At 53.1% G+C, this 23,238-nt stretch overlaps 2 protein-coding genes across 6 annotated transcripts; both read right to left on the minus strand.

Moving 5' to 3' along the window:
* Window positions 1-179: 179 nt before the first annotated feature.
* OGG1 (8-oxoguanine DNA glycosylase) lies at window positions 180-5,693 on the minus strand (the record flags this gene model as incomplete). 2 transcript variants are annotated; one of them, XM_079712504.1, is made up of 7 exons in its annotated part: window positions 180-269; window positions 526-575; window positions 711-855; window positions 2,613-2,794; window positions 4,242-4,421; window positions 4,988-5,235; window positions 5,557-5,693. In XM_079712504.1, 7 exons carry the CDS (start codon window positions 5,691-5,693, stop codon window positions 180-182), a joined length of 1,032 nt encoding a protein of 343 aa, XP_079568630.1. The 2 variants fall into 2 exon arrangements, with proteins under 2 accessions (XP_079568630.1, XP_079568631.1); XM_079712505.1 differs by lacking the exons at window positions 711-855; window positions 2,613-2,794.
* Window positions 5,694-7,837: 2,144 nt separating this feature from the next.
* On the minus strand, window positions 7,838-22,700 carry BRPF1 (bromodomain and PHD finger containing 1; the record flags this gene model as incomplete). 4 transcript variants are annotated; one of them, XM_079713927.1, is made up of 13 exons in its annotated part: window positions 7,838-8,674; window positions 9,402-9,556; window positions 9,908-10,026; window positions 10,129-10,265; window positions 11,058-11,205; window positions 11,715-11,999; window positions 12,321-12,641; window positions 12,970-13,279; window positions 14,080-14,208; window positions 14,584-14,715; window positions 15,463-15,625; window positions 16,932-17,891; window positions 22,102-22,700. In XM_079713927.1, 13 exons carry the CDS (start codon window positions 22,698-22,700, stop codon window positions 8,491-8,493), a joined length of 3,642 nt encoding a protein of 1,213 aa, XP_079570053.1. In that variant the 3' UTR covers window positions 7,838-8,490. The 4 variants fall into 4 exon arrangements, with proteins under 4 accessions (XP_079570053.1, XP_079570052.1, XP_079570054.1 ...); XM_079713926.1 differs by having other exon boundaries at window positions 14,062-14,208; XM_079713928.1 differs by lacking the exon at window positions 11,715-11,999.
* Window positions 22,701-23,238: the final 538 nt, after the last annotated feature.

The following is a 23,238-nucleotide window of genomic DNA, read 5'->3' on the forward strand; positions in this document are numbered from 1 at the left end:
AGCTCTGTCTCCCCAGACAACTCCCATCCCACACTGTAGCGCAAACTGCTTGACTTGAGGGTGCCTGGCCCCTGAGGTCGCTGCAGGGAGCCCCCTTTCCAACGTGAGACTGGATGGGGGTGAGAAGGGGGAATAGTGGGGAGGGGTGTTTTGGGAATCCCTTCGTCCAGCGCCCCCACCTAGCCTTCTGGCCCTGGGCATCTCTTTCTGCGCTTTGCTGGTGGCTCCTGAGCTCGGTGGGGTTGGCGCAGGTCAGCACTGAACAGCACCTGGTGGGGGGGAGGAGTCTGAGTGGAGAGAGGGTACACTGGGGTCAAGACTGGGGGGGCAGTGTGGGGAGCCGGAAGGGTTCATGGGGGGCAGGGCTGGGGCAAGGAGAGTCCACTGGAGTCAGGGCTGGGGTGGGTGGAGAGTCCTTTAGGGTCACCTGGGGCAGTGGTGGCGTAGAAGAAAGTGGGTCAGGGCTTGGGGAGAAGTCCTATGGGGTCTGGAATGGAGGAGGATGGGAAGCCTAGGTACACTCACTGCTTGGGCCCAGCCAGCATAAGGTCCCCACAGGCTCCGGAAAAAGCTTCCTAAACCAGAAGTGGTGAGGCGACATTGATTGGCCTTCCTGCTCCCTATACACAAGCGTGGGGTGCAGGGGGAGGTGTGGCAAGTTTCCACCACCTCAGCCCACTGCCAGCCCCGACATCCCACTCTCTCCTTACCCAGTTCCTTGTTGGCCTGGGGGCTCGGACCCTTGGCGGTGGTGGGGTGCCAGCTGTAGTCACATTGAGCGATCTGCCACACGTGGACATCCACGGGCACAGCCTGGGGCTTGTCTAGGGCCATCAAGCAGATGCAGTCGGCCACCTATGACAGACACAGAGTGAGCCACAGAGGAGGAATGGCAGGGTCCAGCCAGCAACCTGCTTCTAGCCCCAAAGCCAGCTGCTTCCTTCCCCACTCTGAGTTTACTATGATTGTACATTCTATTAATAATTTAAAAAACAGCTGTGTGGACTTCCCTTGTAGCACAGTGGTTAAGAATCCGCCTGCCAATGCAGGGGACATGCGTTCAAGACCTGGTCCAGGAAGATCCCACATGCCGCGGAGCAACTAAGCCCGTGCGCCACAGCTACTGAGCCTGCGCTCTAGAGCCCGCGAGCCACAACTACTGAGCCCATGCACCTACAGCCTGTGCTCCACAACAAGAGAAGCCACTGCAATTGAGAAGCCCACGTATTGCAATGAAGAGGAGCCCCTGCTCACCGCAACTAGAGAAAGCCTGCGTGGACCCAATGCAGCCAAAAATAAATTAATTAATTAATTTAAAAAAGAAATAGCTCCTGGTATTAAGAAATTCTTTAAAAAAAAAATATAGGGCTTCCCTGGTGGCGCAGTGGTTGAGAGTCCGCCTGCTGATGTAGGGGGCACGGGTTCGTGCCCCGGTCCGGGAAGATCCCACATGCCGCGGAGTGGCTGGGCCCGTGAGCCATGGCCACTGAGCCTGCACATCTGGAGCCTGTGCTCTGCAGCGGGAGAGGCCCACGTACTGCAAAAAAAAAAAAAAAAAAAAATATATATATATATATATATAAATAAAAATAAAAAAGAGCCATGATGGGAGTGCTACTGGGTGAACATCTTATGTGTGTCAGGTTCTCTTTTTTTTAAATAAATTTATTTATTTATTTTTGGCTGCGTTGGGTCTTCGTTGCTTCACACAGGCTTTTCTCTAGTTGCGGTGAGTGGGGGCCCCTCCTCGTTGTGGCACACAGGCTTATTGCTGTGGCTTCTCTTGTTGTGAACCACGGGCTCTAGGTGCACGGGCTTCAGTAGTTGTGGCATGCGGGCTCAGCAGTTGTGCCTCGCGGGATCCAGAGCGTAAGCTCAGCAGCTGTGGCCCCAGGGCTTAGTTGCTCCGTAGCATGTAGGATCCTCCCGGACCAGGGCTCGAACCCGTGCCTCCTGTATTGGCAGGCGGATTCTAAACCACTGCGCCACCAGGGAAGCCCCTCGTCTTGTTTCGCAGACAAGAAAACTGAGGTTCTGAAAGGTGAAATGACTTGGCCAAAGTTACACAGCTAGGCAGACGCAGAACCAATATTTAATGTTAGGCTGGAGTTCAGAGCCCATTAAAGAGTTCTTTAAACAAAAGTTCATTTTTAAAGTACAGAGAAATATAAAAAAGAAAAGAATAAATGCCAAATTCCCAAACATCTTTCTGATAGCTAACACTGTTGATATTAAACAAGAAGTTCTATAAGTACATATAATTTTAAGAGAAGAACAAAATGAAAAGTGGAAACATCTTTTCATTTGTCTTCCCAAAGGTAACCACTATTAAGTTCCCTGTGATTCCTTCTGGAAACTTCTGCATATAGCAGTGTATATATGTACCTGAACAAATGGTTTTTCTAAAAATGCATTCAAAGAGCAATGTCTTTTATACACTTTCTGCATTCTGTATTTCTCTAAAACATCTGCTGGTATCCTTTCTCCTTCCCACTCTGCCTCCAGAAGAGAAGCCCGCATCCAAGCACCCAACTCTCAGGCCTGCTTTCTCTCCTCCTCCGCTAATCTCTGCATGGGTGGTGAGGGCAGCTCCTACCCCCCTGGGGCCTTACCTTGGTGCCTACCCCAGGCAGGGTGCAGAGGGCCTTATGGGCCTCCTCGTAGGGGGCCTTGCGCAGCTGCTGCAGCCAGGGAAGTCCACCCCGTTCTTCCAGGATGGCTCGGGCACTGGCACTCACATAGCGGGCACGATACCCCAGGCCCAACTTCCTGAGCTGAGCCTCCACCTGTGGCCCTGTGGGGTGGTGGGGAGGGGATCAGGGGTCAGGCATTATCACATCCTTCCTGTCATCAGGCTAGTGTGTGAGCCCTGCACCCCACAGGAATGCTTTCCCTAAGCACCCCTCTCCTAACTTGCCACCCTCTGGGAGACCCCAGGACACCTGCATGTACAAAGGAAAGGGTTAAGGCCTGGGTTCTGCCCCTCCACAAATGTTCTCTGAGCACTGACTATGTGCTGTGCACTGCAGCAGGGACTGAGAAGGACTTGCTGCCCTGGAGGAACTCCCCAGTTAAGTTCCTTAACCTTTCCAAAGGGCGTTCACATTCATGATCTAAAATAAAAGTCATAATAACAGCAACAGCTTCTATTTTCAAGTGCTGGGTATCATGCATTGGCAAAGTGCTTTAGGTACATTATCATGCTTACTTTTCTCAAGGACCCTGATGACAATATTATTGTTCTACCCACTTTATGGATGGAGAAAATGAAGGCTTAGAAGAGGTTAAGTAACTTGCTCAAGAAAGGACATGGTAGAGATGGGACCTTGCACTGAGGTCTGGGACACCAAGCCTGTGCTCTTAACCCATTACACTACCTACCTCATGATTGCTTTATCCATCCCTCAAACCCTTCTGGATAGAGATTGTTATTCCCATTCCACAAACAAGTTAAGAGAAGCTTGGAGAGGTGAACGAATTTCTTGAGGTCTTATGACTACTAAGCTGGGAGCTAAGACCCAAGATTGGGTTTCTAAGCACCTAAAACATTGTTTTCTTCAGAGGGGGCTGTCTCCTTGCTATGCAGTCACCAAGCACTTTCTCTAGCTTGGTTCTCACATCTGCCAACTGATATACTTGCCTCTGTAAAATACTTGCCTCACAGGGCTGCCATGAAGAACACATGTGTTTCTGGTTGCAGAATTGTTGGATTCATTGCAGAGATAACAAATTGAATTTTCTGTTTACGTCCCATAAACCAAAGACTGTGCTAGGTGCAGTATGTGTATTCCTTTACTCAACCCTCATGACAACTCTGATAGGTAAGTGCTATTCTTATCCCATTCAATGGATTAAAAAACTGAGGCACACAGAGGCTAAATAATGTGCTCAAGGTCATATACGTAGAAGTCACGTGCCAGAGCTGAGATTCTGACCCAGGCAGGCTGTCTCTAGAATGCGTGCTCTTAAGCCCAAATTACTGTACACTGTATACAGATGTCTTCTGATGAGCCATTGAACCCATGGGGCAAAAAGCCCAGACTAGTGAGGTGCTGACATTTCAGGGACAGATAAGGAAGATGAGGTGTAACCGGGGCTGATCAGACCAGGCAGGGTGGTTCTGGATGAGGGCAGTATTTAGAAAGGCAGGAAGCTTTGAGATGGGAGAAGGGTACCAGGGGAGAACTGAACAGACCCTGAAAGCTGCTGGAAGGCCCGGAGGCAAGGACCCACCTACTCACCAGCCAGGGCCTGCAAGCTGGGGAAGCCATGGTAGGTGACATCATCAAGCTGGAGGAGCCGAGGTCCGAAGGTCTGGCAGAGCCGCTCCACCATGCCAGTGATGCGGGCAATGTTGTTGTTGGAGGAACAGATGAAGGAGAAGAGACACTCGATGGGGTCCTGTTGCAGGAGTCGCACACCTGGGGACCAGAAAGGCAGGGGGACCGGAAATCACCTGTTATTGGGAGTGGCCTCTTCTCACCGTCAGATTCTAGGTACCAAGGCACCAGGGTATCCCAGGGGAATGAGGGACAGCACTGTTAGAGAAAGCAACACCAGAGCTCTCATTCCTCATAGCATCTTGTGAGGTCTGGGTTATCATCCCATTCCACAGATGAAGAAGCCACAATGTAAGCACTATGAGGGCGGGGATTTGTTTCTGTTTTGTTCACTGTGGTATCCCCAGTCGCACAGCTGATGCTCTGTAAACATGTACAGAATGAATGATGTCACCAGCCCCAGATCACACAGCCAGGATTTGGCTCAATATCCTTGTCGCTCCACTATGGTGGTCAGCAGGACAATAATAACAGTAATAACAATTACTATGTGTCAGGCACTATTCTAAGCACTTTACATGTCTTAGTTTCTTTAATCCTCATAAAATCCCATGAGGTGGATATAGTCCCCATTTTACAGATGGTGAAACTGAGTAACTTAACCAAATCACAAGCACCCCAACCCCTGCCTCAGGCTCTGTACTCACCTTGGAATTTCTGAGCCACCTCTTGAAAGTGGGGGTCCACAGAACTCCAGTGGTGATACAGCTGAGCAAGGCTGACATCCAGCTGGAAGTACTGTCGCACGGCCTTTAGCTCTTCCAGTGTGGGCCTGCCAACCCGGCCCTTATCCCCTCGGTACACAGTGCAGTAAAGATGCTCCTCAGTCTGGGTCAATGTCCATACCTGGTCGGCCAGCACGCCACTCCAGTGCGCAGGGCTTTGCTCCCTCCACCTGACCCCCAGGCACAGGGCAGCCCTAGCACTCAGTTTCCCTTCCTGCACCCTTTGGGGCCCTCCCATCTTATAACTGCTCCATATACAAAACTGACTTTCAAATTGCAAAGTAAAAGTGCCTTCTTTTACATCAATTATATCATGTAATCCTCGCAACAACACTGCGCAGGCTTATTACCTCACCTCCACTTTATAAAGCAGGTAACAGGGTCACCACCCATGCCTCGGTCTCCTCTTTTGTACTATGAAGTTTCTTCCATCACCCCCAATGCACCCCAGGATCTGCCGTGCCGAGGAGCCAGGAGCCAGGGTCACTCACCGGAATGACTGTCCAGAAGCCAGAACTAGGTCCAGGCGCAGCTCAGAGCGTGGACAGGGGATGGAGGCCCACAGGGCCGGGACGGAGGCTAGAGTGCGATGTCTCATGCTACGCTGCAGAAGGGAGCCGGCTAACATTTCCACGTCAGGCTCCGCCCCATGATGCCCCCGCCCACTCAAAGCAGCTCTACGCTCCGCAGAGACCCCGCCCCAAAGGTCACGCCCCTTTAGGCCTCGCCCACCAAATCCTAACCTCTTAATTTGATTATTTAAGGCCCGCCCAGTTTTATTTAATTTCTCCACTCCCCACAGGCCCCACTCCTTGCGGTCCACCAACGCTCCGTCCCTCCCACTCTGTCCCGACACTCCCGTCCTTCCTCCTTACGTATCCTCCCCCGCCCTCCACAGCCTCCGGGCGCGCACCACTGTCCCCACTGTCCCAAAGAGCTGCCGCGACTTTGGGAAGCGCGCGCAAGCGCTCTCTTCAGCTTTCTTCGGGGTCCGACCTCTCTCACCGGAAGTACGGTTCAAGCCCGGCTAATTGGATCCAGAGGTAGCCAATCCACGGAGAGTTAAGAGTCGCCAATGAGAATCGGGCGTGGCGGCGGGTGGGCGGGCCTTTCCGTGGCGCCGCCGTGGTTGGCGCGCGCTGGGCTAGCGGCCCGCCCTTGGGCTTTCCTCTGTGGGCTCGGCTGCACTCGGCACGCCAGTGTGTCCCATCCCCTCTCCCCAGGGTCCGGGCGCACTGTGCGACCTCAGGCCCCAGTCCTCACTGCCTGATCTTCTCAGAGCCCTGGGATTCCTCAGGGTCTGCCCGCCCACAGAACCAAGGCCTATCCCTCGCCGTCCTTAGCCTTTCTCACCGAGCCTCTCCGGGCTGATCCTCGCCGATCCTCGCCCTCCTCAGTCGACCTCCCCTGAACCACCCCGTCACTGAGAATCGCGCCGGAACGCAGCTCCGGGCCCGCCGAGCCCCTGAGGTGTCTCCACGGCGTCTGGCTCCCGAGGATTCTGGAACCGCTACCCTCCAAGGGCTTGTCCCTGAGCCTCGACGCTGTAGGCTTAGGCCTCCTCACGGACTTCCTCGTCAGAGGCCTGCCTCCTCGGACTGTCCCGCCGGGCGCTGCCCGCTGGCTGCCACAGCTGCTCCCTCCGTCTAGGGCCTTCCTCCACAGCACTCCCTCAGCCCTGCCCAACGGGGCCCAGAGAGGCCACAGGACCACCAAGTGTGTGGCCCCCGGGCAGCCCCGGTGCCAGGGTCGGCTACCTGGCCCAGCAGAGATGTATCATGTAACTTCTTACCTTCCGGAGAAGGACACAAAACGCAGGGACACAAGCACTGCCTCCGGGCGGTGATTCTTGGTTACTGTATCTGAGCCATTAGCCTTCAGATTCCTTAAGGGACAGACTGGCAGCTGCTTTATCTGTGTCCCTCTTGCCACAGTTCCTAGCAGCGGGGGCTGTGAGCCTGGCAGCGTCTCAGTTCCGGGCTTCAGGAGCCACAAGGCCCTGGGGCAGCTGCTTCCTGTGCGTGTCTCCTCTGCAGGCACGACAGCCCACAGGTGCCTGGTGCTTAGAGGGCATTCCTCCAGTAAATGTTTAAATTGTAAGAGAAGGTGTCAAGGTGGGGAATGAAGAGTCCCTCTGCATTCCTGCTCAGTCCCCAGCTAAACAGGGGAAGAAGGGTCACACAGCTATAGTGACTCTGAAGCAGCACCCGGACCATCCAACTGGCAAAGGACTCGAAGCATCTGCCGTTCACGAAGGAATGGCCGCTAGACTCTTCCCTTCCAGCCGTTCGGCATACTGGTTGAAGAGCCAGCTTGGGAGGCAGGCTCTTGTTAAATGCTAGCTCTGCGACTTCCTAGTTGTGGGAACTTGGGAAAGTTACTTAATTTGTCTAAACCTTGGTGTCTTTGTGGAGATAACTACCCTGTCATTAGCTTTCCCCGTAGTTATTGCAAGGATTATACAAAACTGTGTATCTAAAAGTGCTTCAGCACAGGGTCTACCGCTCAGTGAAGGACATGGGGAACGGGAGCTGTCATACTGGGTTAGCCAAAAAGTTCGTTTGGGTTTTTCCGTAAGATGTTACAGAAAAACACGAATGAACTTTTCGGCCAACCCAATATTATCTTTGCTGTTGTCTGACAAGTGCAGCAGGCACAGCAGCCAGCAACCACTTGGGCCCAATTATTCACCATCCCCGAGGAACACAGCCTTACTTTTGCCCTGGCAGAAGGCAAGAACCAAGAATTCCAAACAGACCATTTATTTTCTAAGAACCAATATATTTTCTTCCTTTGAAATAAATACAAACCAGTTTGAAAGGTGGGGGAATCTATGGGAAGGAGGGACGTGGGGACAGGCCCCCGTCTTTTTTTAGTACCAAATGACTCTGGCGCGACCCGGAAACGCAGTTACAAATGAGAATAATTTAAATTCTCCACTATTTACAGTATCTACAACAGCAGGGGAGGGGGGTCACCTAGTGCCCCTCTTCCGGGCTGGACAGACATCAACCTCACTGCTAGGCTGTGCAGATGCCAGCTCACCTCACCACCTCAGGGGCCTCAGGCCACTAGGCAGTTAGGGGTTCTCCTGGCACGAGGAGGCAGAGGTGGTTGGATGGCCTGTTTTACGCAGCGTCCTGACCTTGGCCCACCAACTTGCGCTGCAATGCCATGAGGTCTCTGGAGCTGTCTGGCCTGCGGGACCTCCCCTCTCGTTGCGCAGGGCCCTCGTGGGCCCTTGGAGTGTTCTGTACAGTCCAGCTGCACTCAGGGCGGGAGGGACCTCCCCCACCCAGCTTCCCCTGAGACTGGCCCCAAGACCAGGAATGAGTCAGTGCAGAGGCCGGTGCCACTCCAGGACCGTGAGCAAAGGGGAGGAGAGAGGCGGCAGGGCACTGTAGGCTGGGTTGTGCTGGACAGTATCAGTCACTATCGCTGGTCTCACTGCTCTGCTCGCCCTGCACCTTGCTGCGGTGCTGCAGAGCCCTGTGGTAGGCAATCTGTACTGACTTGCGGATGTTGGATTTCCGGCCCTCCAGCATCTTCTCCTTGTCAAGGTCCTGGTTCACACCCAGAGGAACCAGCTTAGTCCTGGGCAGCCACTGCCTGTAGGACGAGGTGAGAATCGAGTAAGTCATCTCTTATCTCTGGGGAAGCAACAGGCACCAGCCTTCCTCACTTGTTCATTCCTTCAAAAACTCCTCCTGAGTGCCCCACTCTGGGCCAGGCTCTGGTGGGAATTAAAGAAACCAAGAGATGCAGTCCCTGCTCTCCAGAAACCGCTCACAGGCTAGTGATGAAAACAGCCCAGTCATCGGTCACAACGGGGTAATCATAGGGTATTTATGGGCACCAAAAGGAGCCTTGGCCTATCCTGAAATAGGTACCATGTCCAGTGGGCTCCAGGCAGACTTAACTAACATTAAACATCCTCTGCAGACAATTCACAACCAGAGACTACACGTGTGACGGAACAGGGATTCAGAACCTGAATGATTATGCCTGCTTTATCCCCATCTTGTCACCATGGAGGCAGAGGTGGGAAAAGTTAAGTCTAGAAGCCACCTTAGTCTGGGTGGGGAGCCACCCCCACATTTGTCACAGTCACTCACGGTCCTTTGATTTCTAGCTACAGCTGTCTGTCAGCTGCTGCCCGCTCAGTCTCTCAGACTCTTGGTCAACACAACCCTTTTGCTCAAAGATCTAAGTCCCTCCCTCACTGATTTATGACAGCTCAGGCTGTCTGTTGCTGGCGTTCCCTGGCAGCCGGCCCCGATACCGAGGGTTGCATCTGTGGCTATGAGTCACATCAAATGCTCCTCTCCTCCCTTACCAGGTTCGCTTGTTGTCAAAGAAGAGGACGAGGTAGAGATGCTCTCGGGCTTCCTGGGTCATCTGTTCCCCAAGTTTCAGCACCTCCAGTGGGGGCACAGGGATGGGAACCCCATGGTGGAACATACCTTCCCGGGGCATCTTTGGATCAATGATCTAAGGGTGTAATAAGACCTTGGTTTAGTTCAGTCTCTTCCTTCCCAAGGCTTACCCTATCCAAGAATTTGGAGACTACATCTGAAGTGGGAACAGAAAAAGGTTATCACACTCCTAGGGCTGCAGTGCTGACCTGTGGCTTCTTCCCATGCTGAAGTATTTCAGAGCCCAAGGGGCAAAGGGAAGAAAAAGGGAGAGATGGAGAAACTAACCAGGGAACTCTAAGTGTCTATCTGCCAAAGACTCCTTCCTGTGCTCTGCAGCTCAGCAGAGGAGGAAAAGTCTGCTACTTTTGAGTCTGTGTTCTGGGGTTGGAAGACAAGGAATATGACAAGAAAAGTGGAAGCCTACCAGAGCTGGGTATGATGGATACCCTCGGCATTTGGCCCACACCAGGTCCAGAGCATCCAGCGGGGAGTCCTCATCCTCTGACAGCCAGCCAGCTCCCCGGCCCAGACTCTTCCTTACCACTTCACAGGAATGGGGGAGAGGGGAAGGGTCAGCAGTCCGGGGTCTGGCAAGGCCCTGACACTGGGCCCCCAGAACCCCTGGCTTTGGGCGGGCGTACTTACTGCTGTGGCCCACGCCGCGGCCAGTGCCCACGGAGTAGGCCTCGTTCTCAGTGCCTGAGGTATCTTCACTGCTGTCCTCTGGGAACGTGCCCCGAGAGAAGGAGGGCTTGCCCCGGCCTTGTTTTGAAGGCGTTGTGCTGTGGACAAAAGGGAAGCTCAACTCAAAGGAGGGGAAGAGTGGGGAATGGCATGGTGGGTATCCTCCCTTCTTTAAGCCCCTAGGGTCTAAGATGTTTGGAAAGCAGACGCTACTTGAAGAATTTCAAACTCAAATGCCCTCAGGGACTTGGGGGTGGTCTGACTGAAGTGGGCTGGATATAGCAGTAGCAATGAATGCATGCGCCCGTCTTAAGTCAACAGTGGCCAGAATTGCCAGTCTGATTTTTTTTTTTTTTGCGGTACGCGGGCCTCTCACTGCTGTGGCCTCTCCCGTTGCGGAGCACAGGCTCCGGACGCGCAGGCTCAGCGGCCATGGCTCACGGCCCCAGCCGCTCCACGGCACGTGGGATCTTCCCGGACCGGGGCACGAACCCGTATCCCCTGCATCGGCAGGCGGACTCTCAACCACTGCGCCACCAGGGAAGCCCGCCAGTCTGGCTTTTAAAGAGACTATAGAAACTGGGAATTTTATATGGCATTTCCGAATCTTTTTTTTTTTTTTTTAATACTATGCTGGCCAAACAAAATGTCTGCAGGCCAAATCCAGCCCACAAGGAACCAGTTTATGCCCACTGTTCTGAACCATCAGCTTAACACAGGGTGGGCCCCTCTGTTTCATTATGGTGACAGTCTCATCTATTCCATTTATTTTGCAGAGAACCTTTGGTTTGAGCCATCTTAATCTAGGCTAAGATGGCTGCCACCCCACTCCCCATAGGGAAATCTGGAAGGCCATCCCGGAGGTGGGTCTTGATCCGGAGGACTGGTACCTGGTCCGGTCTGAGGCAGCGCTGCTGCTGCTACTGCTGCTGGACTCAGAGTCCGAGCTGCTCCGAGGAAGGCTGCAGTCATTACGATATACCAAGAAACTCTTCTTTACTGGCTGGTTTCCACCGCTGAAGCCGTTGGCTGCTAAGTCTTGGTTGGAGGGAGGGGGGAAGGGAAGGAATCAGTCAGGAAGATGTAGATCAGAGATCTACTGGGGGTAAGTGGGACTTAGAGCTTGGCTTTCACTTCTGTGCTGGAAAATTCCTCCAACCTTGGCCAGCAGAGCTAGCTCTGGGCAGTGTCCACCACAGTTGGCCACAGCTCTGCCCCACCCCTTGTACTTCCCTTGGCAGTTACTGGCCTTAGGACACAAATGGCTTAAAGGAGATTCCCCAAGGAGGATAAGAAGAGAAAAGGCGAAGTGATACAATGGAGTGCGGGGTTGGGCGGGGGTGGGCCCTGGATGGGAATCTAGCTGGGTCAGCATCTCTGGGCTTCAGTTCCCCGTCTGTAAAATGAGGGAATTGAATTAAAGGATTCCTAAGGGCCCTTCTAGCTCTGATATATTATGGGCAAATGAAGGGGTAGGTGGGAGTTATATTGGGAAGGATGGCAGCTTTGCTCACTCTACTGGGGGGCCGGGTGATGGTGACGCTCACCCATTGGGGGGTCTTCTGTGGATTTATCACTGTCGCTGTCTGAACTCGAACTGGGCCGAGGGCTCCTACCCCGCTTGCGCTGACGCAGGGAGCCCATGATGGGGAGCTGGGGGGGCCCCACAGGACTGCCTCCGTGGCTGGGGGTCATCTGGCTCTCCCGGTTTTTGGGGGGCCGGCCCGGCCTCTTGGGCGGTCCAGCTGTCTTCGGGTTCTTTTTGGAGAACAGAACTGAGGTTCTCCTGCCCACCTCATGTGCGGGGGTTGAGGACATGTTGGGACCCAGGCCTGGAGCAGAGAAAGAGAGAAGGAGAGTCGGTGAGGGGCCTGATGTGGGAAGGGCATACGTCCAGGGTAGGCCCTGGGTATATAGGACCATAACTCCAGCTAGAGTAGGGGAGATAACTTGGGGGGCATGGAGTTGGGAACATTGTCTCTTATACAAATAGCCAGAGAGGCAGCTAAGAGGCCCTTGACTGGGGAATGAGGGAGAAAGTGCAGCTGGCTGTGCATGAGGGACCTCTGCCTGGGTTATGGCAGGCATTGAGTGTGTGCTGCAGAGTCAAAGTCTGGCTGGCCTCGGGGTCCACCATGCTGCGGGGTTCAGACCTTTGCTTGTCTCCTGGCTGCTGCTCTCCTCGGCGGCACTGTCTGTCTGCCCGTCCTTGTCACAGGCTGCCGGGTGGGGTGTCAGGCTGCCCCGGCTGGAGGGGCCATGCCGCTCAGGCCCATCCCGTCCAGTTTCCCGCTGGTTGGCAAGCTTGCGCCGCAGTGCCGTCATCTCTTTCTTGATCATCTTTGCACGCCGTGAGCGGCCCACGCTCTGCTTACTGGCATTCACCTCATCCAGCCGCTCGAGCAACAGCTTCAGCTGCTCTTCCACTGGCAAGTGCTTCTGGTTCTCCAGCAGGACCAGCCGCTCTTCCTCTGCTGCCAGGGGTGGGAACAGGGAGGAAAGGGTCAGACTCAGGGCAGTCCTCTGGGCCCCGTGAACCTGGGCAGGCAACAAGAAACCCACTCTTCTCCCCCTCTGCTTCTCACCAGGAACAGCTGTAAAACAGTAGCACCGAGATGTGGAATGGCAGGGATTGCTATCCATTCACCCAATCTGGCTTCTTAGAGAGCATTCCTGGGGATAGCCTGCCACTGCTCAGCCTAGCTGCTTCCTGCCTACACTGCCTGCTCCCAGGAGGGGACTTTGGAAAGCTGTTCATCCCTGGCATTGGCCTCTATGTGGAGGTGTGACTTAATCACCCACCATCTTCGGTGTGGTGTGAGGCCTCGTCTCCAGCCAGGCTGTGGGGGATATGCATGCCCGTCTCAAAGTCAATGCCCATTTTTTCTGCCTGGCGCCGGGCCTGGCGGAGCACAGTAACACCCTGCTCACGGAGCCGCACTGCTGCCCGGTAGAAGATGGTATCCTTGGCATTATACTTGAGGCAGTTGCTGACGATGAGGTTGAAGTCCTCCTCAAAATCATCAAAGTTCAGGTAGCGGTAAGCCTCCAAGTTCTGCTTCATGGTGAAAAAGTCCATAGGCTTTTTGATGTGGTCTAGGTAGTCAGGTACCTGGGAGAACACGGTAGGTGTAGCTAAGTGGAGATACGTTCCGCATTCCCCCTGAGCCCCTGTTCCTAACAACCTCCCTTGAAATGCATCCAGCGACCTCCTCCCACCACAGTTAGAGGCAGGCATACAGCACAGGGGAAAAGAAAGCCGGATTCTAGTCTTGACTTTACTAGTCACAAGCTGTGTGACCTTGGCAAGCCTCTTAACCTCACTGGGCCTTCTTTTCCTCACCTAGAAAACAGTAATGAAATTACAGCCAAATCTACCTCCTAGAGCCATATGAGGCTTTAGTAAGAAAATGACTAGGGGAATCCTCTGGAAATAACACCACCTTGCATTCCTATAGCTCTTTTTACTTATCATTAAGACTTATAAGGAGGCTGCTGCCTCAGGCCTCTCATTTTATACCTTTTAGAGAGAAGAGTCTGCCAGTCAGGACCTAGGGCTTCAGAGATGGTCCTTTAGGTGCTGAGCCTTCTAAATTCTCCGTTCTAGGGTTCAGCACCCGGAAAGTGTCTTCCTGCCCTGGGATAATTCATTTGGCAGACTCAGTCCCTGCCTCTGGGGAAGGAGTGCAGATTGCCTCCCATTCTGGGCCCTTGGGATATGACAGGGACAAGACAGAGTCCAGGTGATGCATGTGGCTCCAGTTCATCCTGGAGCCCCAGAGCCACCAGCCCCTCTCTTCAAGGTCCCCTCCTAGTCCCTGGCCCAGACCTGCAGCGGGGGTCCATCTGGGAGAGGAACAGAAAGAAGGTGGAGTGAGGGGAAGGGATTCTTACTTCGTCCAATTCGGTTACCTCAGACAGAGGGACCGGCTCGCTGAAGATGTTGCCTGTGTCCTTCTCTTGGAGCTGCTCCAGGGTTTTTCGGAGGAGGATGAGGAAAGGGGTCAGCTGCATCTCCATGGCAATCTGCTGGACCTTGATCTGACACACATAAAGGCCCAGTCAGCCAGGCCTAGGCCAGTCCCTTGGCAGAGAGGTCTGAGGAGATGGTTGTAGCTGGTATGGGAACTCGCCTTCCTTCCCACCCCACACAGCTCGGTGTACTTGACTCCTCTGGACTTTCCCTTCCTTGAGCTCCCAGCACCAGCTACCTGCATCAAATAATTTAGGATTCCGTTCATACTCTCCTGTGACATTCTGCTTCCGGTGGGCCTGAGAGCAAACTGAGCTCAGGAGACCTGACTCCCACATCAGCCCTGTTGCTTCCTGGACAGGTGACACATACTTGTCCGTGTTTTCTGTTTCCCTGGGTCTGTTTTCTCTACTGTAAAAAAGAGTTGGCCCAGGAGCACTCACCGTCTCCCTTTTGAGTTTCTCCCGCTTGCGGATCAGCTCCACCAGCAGCCGGGCTCGCTCCAGGTCATGCCGAAGCCGCTGCCAGGACTTGAGCTGTTCTTTGAGGGCCCAGTTTTTGTCCTCAGAATCTCTCTGAAGAGGCAAAAAAGGGATCAGGAAATGATGAGAGAGCCAGAGGAGACGAGAGCCCAGGAAACTTGGGTCAAGGGCAGGTAAAGCCAAAGGAGGGAGCAGTGATTTACTGGTAGGCTCACTAACTAACTGAAGTGGAAGCTGCTCAACCCACGTGTCCCCTAGGCCCAACACAGAGTCAGTGCTGAGTATATGCTTGCTGTGAACGAACAGATGAACACATAGGAAAAATGCATTAAAAATAATCTGTAATGGGGCTTCCTTGGTGGCGCAGTGGTTGAGAGTCTGCCTGCCGATGCAGGGGACGTGGGTTCGTGCCCCGGTCCGGGAAGATCCCACATGCCGCGGAGCGGCTGGGCCCGTGAGCCATGGCCGCTGAGCCTGCCGATCTGGAGCCTGTGCTCCACAACGGGAGAGGCCACAACAGTGAGAGGCCCGTGTACCGCAAAAAAAAAAAAAAAAAAATCTGTAAGGATTTCATCCTGAGCTTGCTTTGAGGCCTAGTTTAAAGGAGGAAACAGCCCAAGCCCTCAGACACTGGAAACTACAGTCACAAATCTCTGTCCTTGGGGACTTCCCTGGCGGCCCAGTGGTTAAGACTCTGCGCTTCCAAGGCAGGGGGTGCAGGTTCGATCCCTGGTCGGGGAACTAAGATCCCACATGCCGGGTGGTATGGCCAAAAAAAAATCTCTGTCCTCGTCCCCCTGGCACTAGTTCCTAGAGCCCACAGGGAATCTGACACAGTACCCCAACTTGGTCACAGTTCCTCTGAGACTGCAGGTGTGTCTGCAGGCGACGCAGCAGTGGGACCCCATTCCGTGACTGCCTCTTTAGCGTCCAGTAGCTGTGCAGCCTCTGCATGAACTGGCTCTTCCTTTGGATGGTCAGGCGGTTAGTGATCTTACTGAGCCTGGGAAGCAGGAGAGCAAAGAGAAAAACCTCTTGGGCCCCGATTTTCTTAAGCAGAACAGTGGTCTCTGGCTGATGAGAGCTTCTGAGTGGGGCTAAATAGGGAATAAATCTATTGTCAAAAAGGCCTATGGGGCTTCCCTGGTGGCGCAGTGGTTGAGAGTCCACCTGCCGATGCAGGGGACACGGGTTCGTGCCCCAGTCCGGGAAGATCCCACATGCTGAGGAGCGGCTGGGCCCGTGAGCCGTGGCTGCTGAGCCTGCGCGTCCGGAGCCTGTGCTCCGCAACGGGAGAGGCCACAGCAGTGAGAGGCCCGCGTACCGCAAAAAAAAAAAAAAAAAAAAAAGGCCTATGACACTGGGCTAAGGCAAAGAAGAGCAAAGAGAGCTGTCAATGGCAACTCAGCAGACAGGAAGCCAAGCTCCCAGCTCTAAGCCAGATCCATAATCCTGTTCACCAGTGGGTCAGGGAGCCTGGCCCCTAAGACTGCTCTTGTCACTGCAGCCCAGAGTACTATTTGACCCTGGGATACTCAACTCAGACTGAGCCTGGGAAGGTTTTAAGATGAAGTACTATTGTACAGCAGTAAACTATAGGAAATCGACTAGATAGCACGAGAGAGAGTAAAAAATAACTGATGACTGCAGCCCTCATTTGGACTTATCTGTGGCAGTAACCATGTCACAATTCCTTGAGCGTATCCTTCCCCCTTCTTCATTCCATTCTCCCTTCAGAGTCAGACCATTTCTTCCACTGTGGCTGGTAGCTATTCCATCCTCTTTCTTCCTAACTTAAACCACCTCATCAAAATGGAAGGCAGTTTAAAACACATGTTAGGTCTGCCAGATAAAAGCTGAAGTTTCTGGTTCATAATGTAAAAGCCAGGTGAACTGCTAGAGCTCATCTCTTTTGATATTTAAAAAAAACAAAAACATGGGCTTCCCTGGTGGCGCAGTGGTTGAGAGTCCGCCTGCCGATGCAGGGGATACGGGTTCGTGCCCCGGTCTGGGAAGATCCCACATGCCGCGGAGCGGCTGGGCCCGTGAGCCATGGCCGCTGGGCCTGCGCGTCCGGAGCCTGTGCTCTGCAGTGGGAGTGGCCACAACAGTGAGAGGCCCGCGTACTGCAAAAAAAAAAAAAAAAAACAAAAAAAAAACAAAAACAAAAACAAAAACAAAACCCCCAAAACTTCTATGTAGCTCCTGATAGTAAGAAGATACCCCAACCCTGTCACTCCACTCAGGGGGCTGTCAGTCTCCAACAGGGCTTCTTCCCTCAACAGCCTGTCCCCCTGCTCCCCTCATACCTGTGTGGTGGGATGCAGGGCACAGACACCACAGGTGCTGCTGCCCGTTTCTCTGCCAAGATCTTCCGCGCCTTCTTCATCTTGATCCGGGACTTGGCCTTGGCCTTCTTGACCTTCTCTGAACTCCAGCTCTTACCCTCCTCCTCTTCCTCCTCCTCCTCCTCCTCCCCCTCGCTGTGGGACAGGGCAGGCAGGCGGCGTGCTGAACCTGGAGGTGTATGGATGTCGCAGTAGGCAGTCTTGCGGACGCTGAAGGAGGTGCCATTGGCACCCGTCTCCCGCACAGGCTCCATCTTCATGTAAAGGCCGGCCTGCTGGGCACATGTCACATGGAAGGCTGTGTAGCAGTTGGCCTTGTGGCACTGGATGCAGGCCCCTGAGCCCCGCTGTTTGCAAATGTAGCAGGTCAGCTTCCAGCGAGCTGGCGGGATATGCTCGATGCTGTCGATAGGCTCCAGGAAGACCGTGTTGGCGAAGCAGACCTCAGGGATCCAGAGGGCACACACCACATGGGCCCAGCGCCCATCATCTGTCTGCTTGAAGGCACCACCCTTGTTGGGGCACAGGGCGCAGTCCACAGCACGGGAGGGTGACTGTAGGCAGCGGCGGCACAGCCACTGGCCTTCAGGGATGTAGGGGACACCGTAGCACTCCTGGTGCACAGCCAGGTTGCACATGTCACAGAAGAGGATGACATTGCTGTTCTGGCACTCACCATCATTGCAGATACAGCACACAGCATCCTCATCCACTAGCGCATTGGGGTCGCCTTTATTGTGGCTCTCAAAGTAGGACTCTTTCTCCAGCCGGTCCATTAGGTACTCAAAGATTTCCTGCGGAATGGGACTCACACCCTCCGTCTTCCGCCGCTCGTTCATGATATCCAGCCAGATGTAGTCCTCCTCATCCATGTCATACTCTACTTCCTCATCCAGCTCTTCCGCCGACTTCTCGATGTACCTGCAGTGCACACGGGCAGCTCAGCACCAGAAGGTTGAGATTTCCCTCCCTTAAAGACCATGGGCTACATCTGCCGAGCACGCACCCTATTCCAGGCCTGTGCCTTTACACCTGTGTTGTCTCATTCTATCCTCCCCTTTACCCCAGGCACTCTCAGTCCTATATCATTCTTATTTTGCAGAAAAGGAAACCTTACATTTGGGGAGGTTAATTCACCTGCCCTGGCCCTCTTGTGAGCAAGTGGCAGAGCTGGGATATGAACCCAACCATGCCGATTTCAAAGCTCATGTCCTAGCTGCTACACTGCCTCCTTTGAGGTGCAGAAGCTCAGCCAGACTCCTGAAGGATGGGGCGGCTAGGACCCATTACGGGGGTGGTCCGGGTGATGGTACATGGAGTCAGCGGAAGGAAGGTCCTCAGTTTTCATTTGCAAATCATACGTAAGTTGTTTTAGCACCAACTGGCTATGTCCTGAATGCAGCTGCTGTAGGTCTTCTGTTAGCTGGTGCCAGCATCAGCTCAGGGCTCCCTCAAACTCTAGGTACTCTTTGCTCTCTGCATAGCCTTGGGAAATAACAGTCAGAAGAGCTAAGATTTACTGAGCATTTACTATAAGCTAGGCATTGTGCTAAGTTATCACATTTAGTTTCCCCATAGCCATAGGATCCATGTTTTTACTGCCCTCACTTTATAGATGAGGAAACTGGAAGCTCTGAGAAGTTAATTCACTGCCCAACACAGAGTTCACACCACCAGGAAGTGGCAGAGTGAGGATTCAAATTCCTCTTCATCACAGCACTCAGTGGGCCAGCAGGACTGCGGCTAAGGATCGCTCCAGGTGGCTGGGACACAAAGCAGGCTCCCCACACCCTTGCCATGCACACTCTAGGTGGCCTGACCCTGGCGTCGTAAAGCTACAGGGAGCTACAACGGAAAGAACAGGGCTTTGCCCTCTAACAAACCTGGACTTACATCCTGGCTCTGTTACTTTGTGGCATTCAGGACATCACTGCCCTTTTCTGAACCTCAGTTTTATTTATTTATTTTTTTTTTGCGGTACGCGGGCCTCTCACTGTTGTGGCCTCTCCCGTTGTGGAGCACAGGCTCCGGACGCGCAGGCTCAGCGGCCATGGCTCACGGGCCCAGCCGCTCCGCAGCATGTGGGATCTTCCCAGACTGGGACGCGAACCCGAGTCCCCTGCATCGGCAGGCAGACTCTCAACCGCTGCGCCGCTAGGGAAGCCCTGAACCTCAGTTTTACTGAGGACAGGATGAGGATACTACTGCTTACTCCCAAAGATGTCAGGATTAAATGGAATCACAAAAACAAATGGGCTAAATCAAGTGGCACACGGCAGGCCCCAGATAAATGTGAGTTCCCATGTCTCCCCTCTCCTCTCCACAAGGGAAATGTGGCTCTGGGGGCTAGAGCAGGCCAGGCAAGCAGAGGTCCCGGAGCCATGCTCTGGATGACAGCAGGCGAGTGAGCTGATCTCTCTGGGCCTCGGTTTCCACATCTGTAGAATGGTGATGCTAACTTGAACCTATTTCATACAGCTGTTGTGAACATTAAATGAGTTACTACAGGTAAAGGGCTTAGAACAGTAGCTGGCATGGAGCAAGCACTCAATAAATGTTAGCTTTATTATTAGTTTTCGTATAGATCTGCCCCACCCTGTCTTGCGTTATAACTGTTTTTGTGTCTTAACTCCTCCACTATTAGATAGAGGCAAGAACCATGCCTGAGTCACCACACAGAAATAGGTGCTCAGTGTTGTTCCTTTGAAAGACACTTAGGGGGTGGAAGGGAGGACAGACTAAAATACCGTGCCTATCAGAAGCAACTTCTTCCTTAGCCCTTTACCTCTTCCCCAAGGTGAAGGCAATGTCCTCATCCTTGAAAAAGGGTGTGGCTCAGGGCTAGTGTGAAACATCTGGTCCCTTCCAGGCCTTGGCACCAGCTCTCAACCTTTTCTCTGCCACGACACACGTGACATTATGTGATGGTGCATAACACACTCCCACCGTGCACCAGGATTACAGGCGTGGCGCAGATAAGGTAGGCTGCATGTCACGTACAATTCCTGACACAACAGCTGACACTCCACCCTCTCTCTCCCCCTCAAGAAAGCATACCAGATGTGAGCAAGAGCAAGTGGTGTTATTACAGAGATGACCTCAAATCTTCTTACATTTATATAAAAAGTAAATCATTTCCAGAACAGGCAGTTCTGCTAACAGTAGTAACAAATTACATGCAACACACCTCCCAACTGATTGCAGTGCACCAGCTGAGAGCTGCTGCCTGGAGAATAGATCTGATCCCCCGGAGGAAAGAGTGAATCTGAGTGGAGGGATGAAGAAAAGGAGCATAGGAGCTGGGCTGGGCTGCCTACTGGAGCTAAGAGCACTGAAGAGCCATTAGGAGAGAGGGCAGGCCCAGAGAGGGGCCTGTGTGTTGGGAGGTGGGCATGGCAGGCAGTACTAACAGACAAGAGAGACAGTGGAAAGCCAGAGGGAAATGCAGCTGGGCTGAACAGATGAAAGGATGGAAGAGAGGAAGAAGAGACTGGCGGTGAACAGCGGTGAGAGGAGAGTGACACACTGGGCCAAATTACTTGAGTTCCCAAAGATTTGCTTTCAAAAAAACTGAGATTTAGGGCTTCCCTGGTGGCACAGTGGTTGAGAGTCCGCCTGCCAATGCAGGGGACACGGGTTCGTGCCCCGGTCCGGGAAGATCCCACATGCCGCGGAGCGGCTGGACCCGTGAGCCATGGCCGCTGAGCCTGCGCGTCCGGAGCCTGTGCTCCGCAACAGGAGAGGCCACAACAGTGAGAGGCCCGCGTACCGCAAAAAAAAACAAAACAAAAAAAAAACCCACTGAGATTTAGTATGACATCACATGGGTTTCCCTGCTGGTAAAAACTACCTTTCATATAAAAACCTTTACAACAAGTCCTTGTCAGAGATCAGGCTTTCTGATTAGCTGATACCAAAGATGGCTCCTTAACTAACTCACCCAAATGCCCTCTTTGACTTGGATGCCAAGGCTCTAAGAAGTTGTACACTTGGCTTTTATTCCATCCTTCAGCTGGGGTTTCTGTACGTAATTCCACCACCACACTCCCCCACTCCTTCATTTTCTACCTCAAGTTAAAGGAATGTAGCCTCATGCCTGCGACTTTTTAAAAATACTAATTAATTAATTTATTTTTGGCTGCGTTGGGTCTTTGTTGCTGCATGCGGGCTTCTCACTGTGGTGGCCCCTCCTGTCGCGGAGCATGGGCTCCAGGCACACAGGCCTCAGCAGTCGTGGCTCACAGGCTCTAGAGCGCAGGCTCAGTAGTTGTGGCACACGGGCTTAGTTGCTCCACGGCATGTGGGATCTTCCCGGATCAGCGCTTGAACCCATGTCCCCTGCATTGGCAGGTGGATTCCCAACCACTGCGTCACCAGGGAAGCCCTATGCCTGTGACTTTATTAGGAGCCACTGTGACTAATTTTTGGAAGGAAGTGGGGTGCTAAGAAACAGTTAAATGAAACAAATAAAAGGGTCATTGGAGGAGTACAAAACATAGGCGATGAAAATACTGCTTACGCAGGCTAAAGGACGGGTGACAACAACAGAACAAGTAATGGGAAAATTACTTCTTTAGATTTACAAACTGATTTTATAACCTTATGAAATCATTGTCCCTAGTCTTGTACCTTTAGGCTAGCACAGGAATATTATACCTACTCTGCACATGGGGTCACTGCAACACCAAAAGTTGGATGCCTTTCCCAAGATCACAGAGTGATGGAGTAGAAAGAGTCAGGAATAAAAAATGGGACCTTTTGATACTGTGGAAATAGTGCAGCTTTGGAGTCAGAGGAACCTGGGTTTGTCAGCTACCTACTGACATGTGACTTCTCGGAAGTCTGGTCCTTTTTCTGGACCGTGGTTTCCTCATCTGTGAAATCGGAACAATACCTACCTGAGTGAGTTGTGAGAATAAAATAATGGAATGCCTATAAAGCACCCAGTGCAGGGCCTGGCACGTGGCAGTGTAGAGGAACTGCCATCATCATTAGCTGGGGCACTTTTCTGCCTTGGCAGGACCAGTGTGCTTCCGCTATGCTTTACCCCTGCCACTTCCTATCACCTATCATTGACTCCTGAGCCCTGTTTGACCAGTTTTCCAGAGTTGGGAGGTGGAGGCGGCCTTACCGGTAATAGGAAGTTGGCCGGGGCGGGGCATCAGGGGTATCCTGCTCCAACTCCCGGTATACCACCTCTGGCAGCTTGGGAGTGGTGCTTGCAGAAGCATTGTGGTGATGGTGATGGTTGGAGTCCTTGCGCTTCTCCTTGTTCTTATGCTTGCCTGACTTGGGAGTAGCAGCCGGTGTCTCAGTGTTCTCCTTATTGCTGCCGTTCTCAGGGGCCTCCTCAGGGGCCTCCTCATCTTCTGACACCACATCCAGGTTGTCAAAGATGCTGATGCGGTGGACGCGGCCGTGCAGGTCCACCTCCACCATGCGCTGGGCCTGTGCGTAACTCATCACCTCACGGCTGGGCGACTGGGATACCTCTGAGGGGGTGGGCGACTGCTTGTTGGCTGGGCGTGACTGGCGCCCCTTCTTCTTGTGCTTTCGGAGTGGAGTCTGCTGTGGGGGCGGTGGGTTGTCATGGTCATAGTGGTACAGGTGGTACTCAATACCACTGTAACTCTTGTAGACCTTGCGGCAGGTCTCCACGGGGCACTCATACGGTGGCTTAGTTGCCCGCAAGTTGTGGCAGAAAGTCTTCACGTCAAAGTCCACCCCCATGCTGTCACATCTAGAATGTACAGATCAGTTAGCACAGGCCCAGGGAAGAGTTCCTGGCCACCCACTCCACTCTCTCCAGCCCTCCCTCTCCCCAAGGGTCCTGGCCAGCCAACCTCTACGGCAGCTCCAAATGCCCCCTCCTCCACAACATGGCCACAGTCTCGGCCTTATCACCTCTTGCCTGATCATCCTGCTCTATGTCTCAGTTCTTCTAGCCTAATCTCACACAATGTGTCCAGAACGATCTTTCTACCAAGTAGAAATGATCATGTTAGTCTCTTGATTAAAAGCCTCCTGATGTTCCCCACTTACTTCAGGATAATATCCAAATTCCTTATGATGATATCCAAGGTGCTCCTTTCACTGTTTGGCCTTAGTCCTCCTTTCTAGGTTCTTCTTTTCACCAGTTACAGCTGTATTTCTGTCTAACCAGGGCAACCTGCCAGTCCCTGAATGCTACAACCTCTCATTCCTGCAAGATGATCTCTATTTAGAATGCCTTCCATCCTCCCTGATTAGTGAGCTCCTACTCATTCTT

The sequence above is a fragment of the Hyperoodon ampullatus genome (assembly GCF_949752795.1).
Source record: "Hyperoodon ampullatus genome assembly, chromosome: 10".
Lineage (NCBI taxonomy): Eukaryota > Metazoa > Chordata > Mammalia > Artiodactyla > Ziphiidae > Hyperoodon > Hyperoodon ampullatus.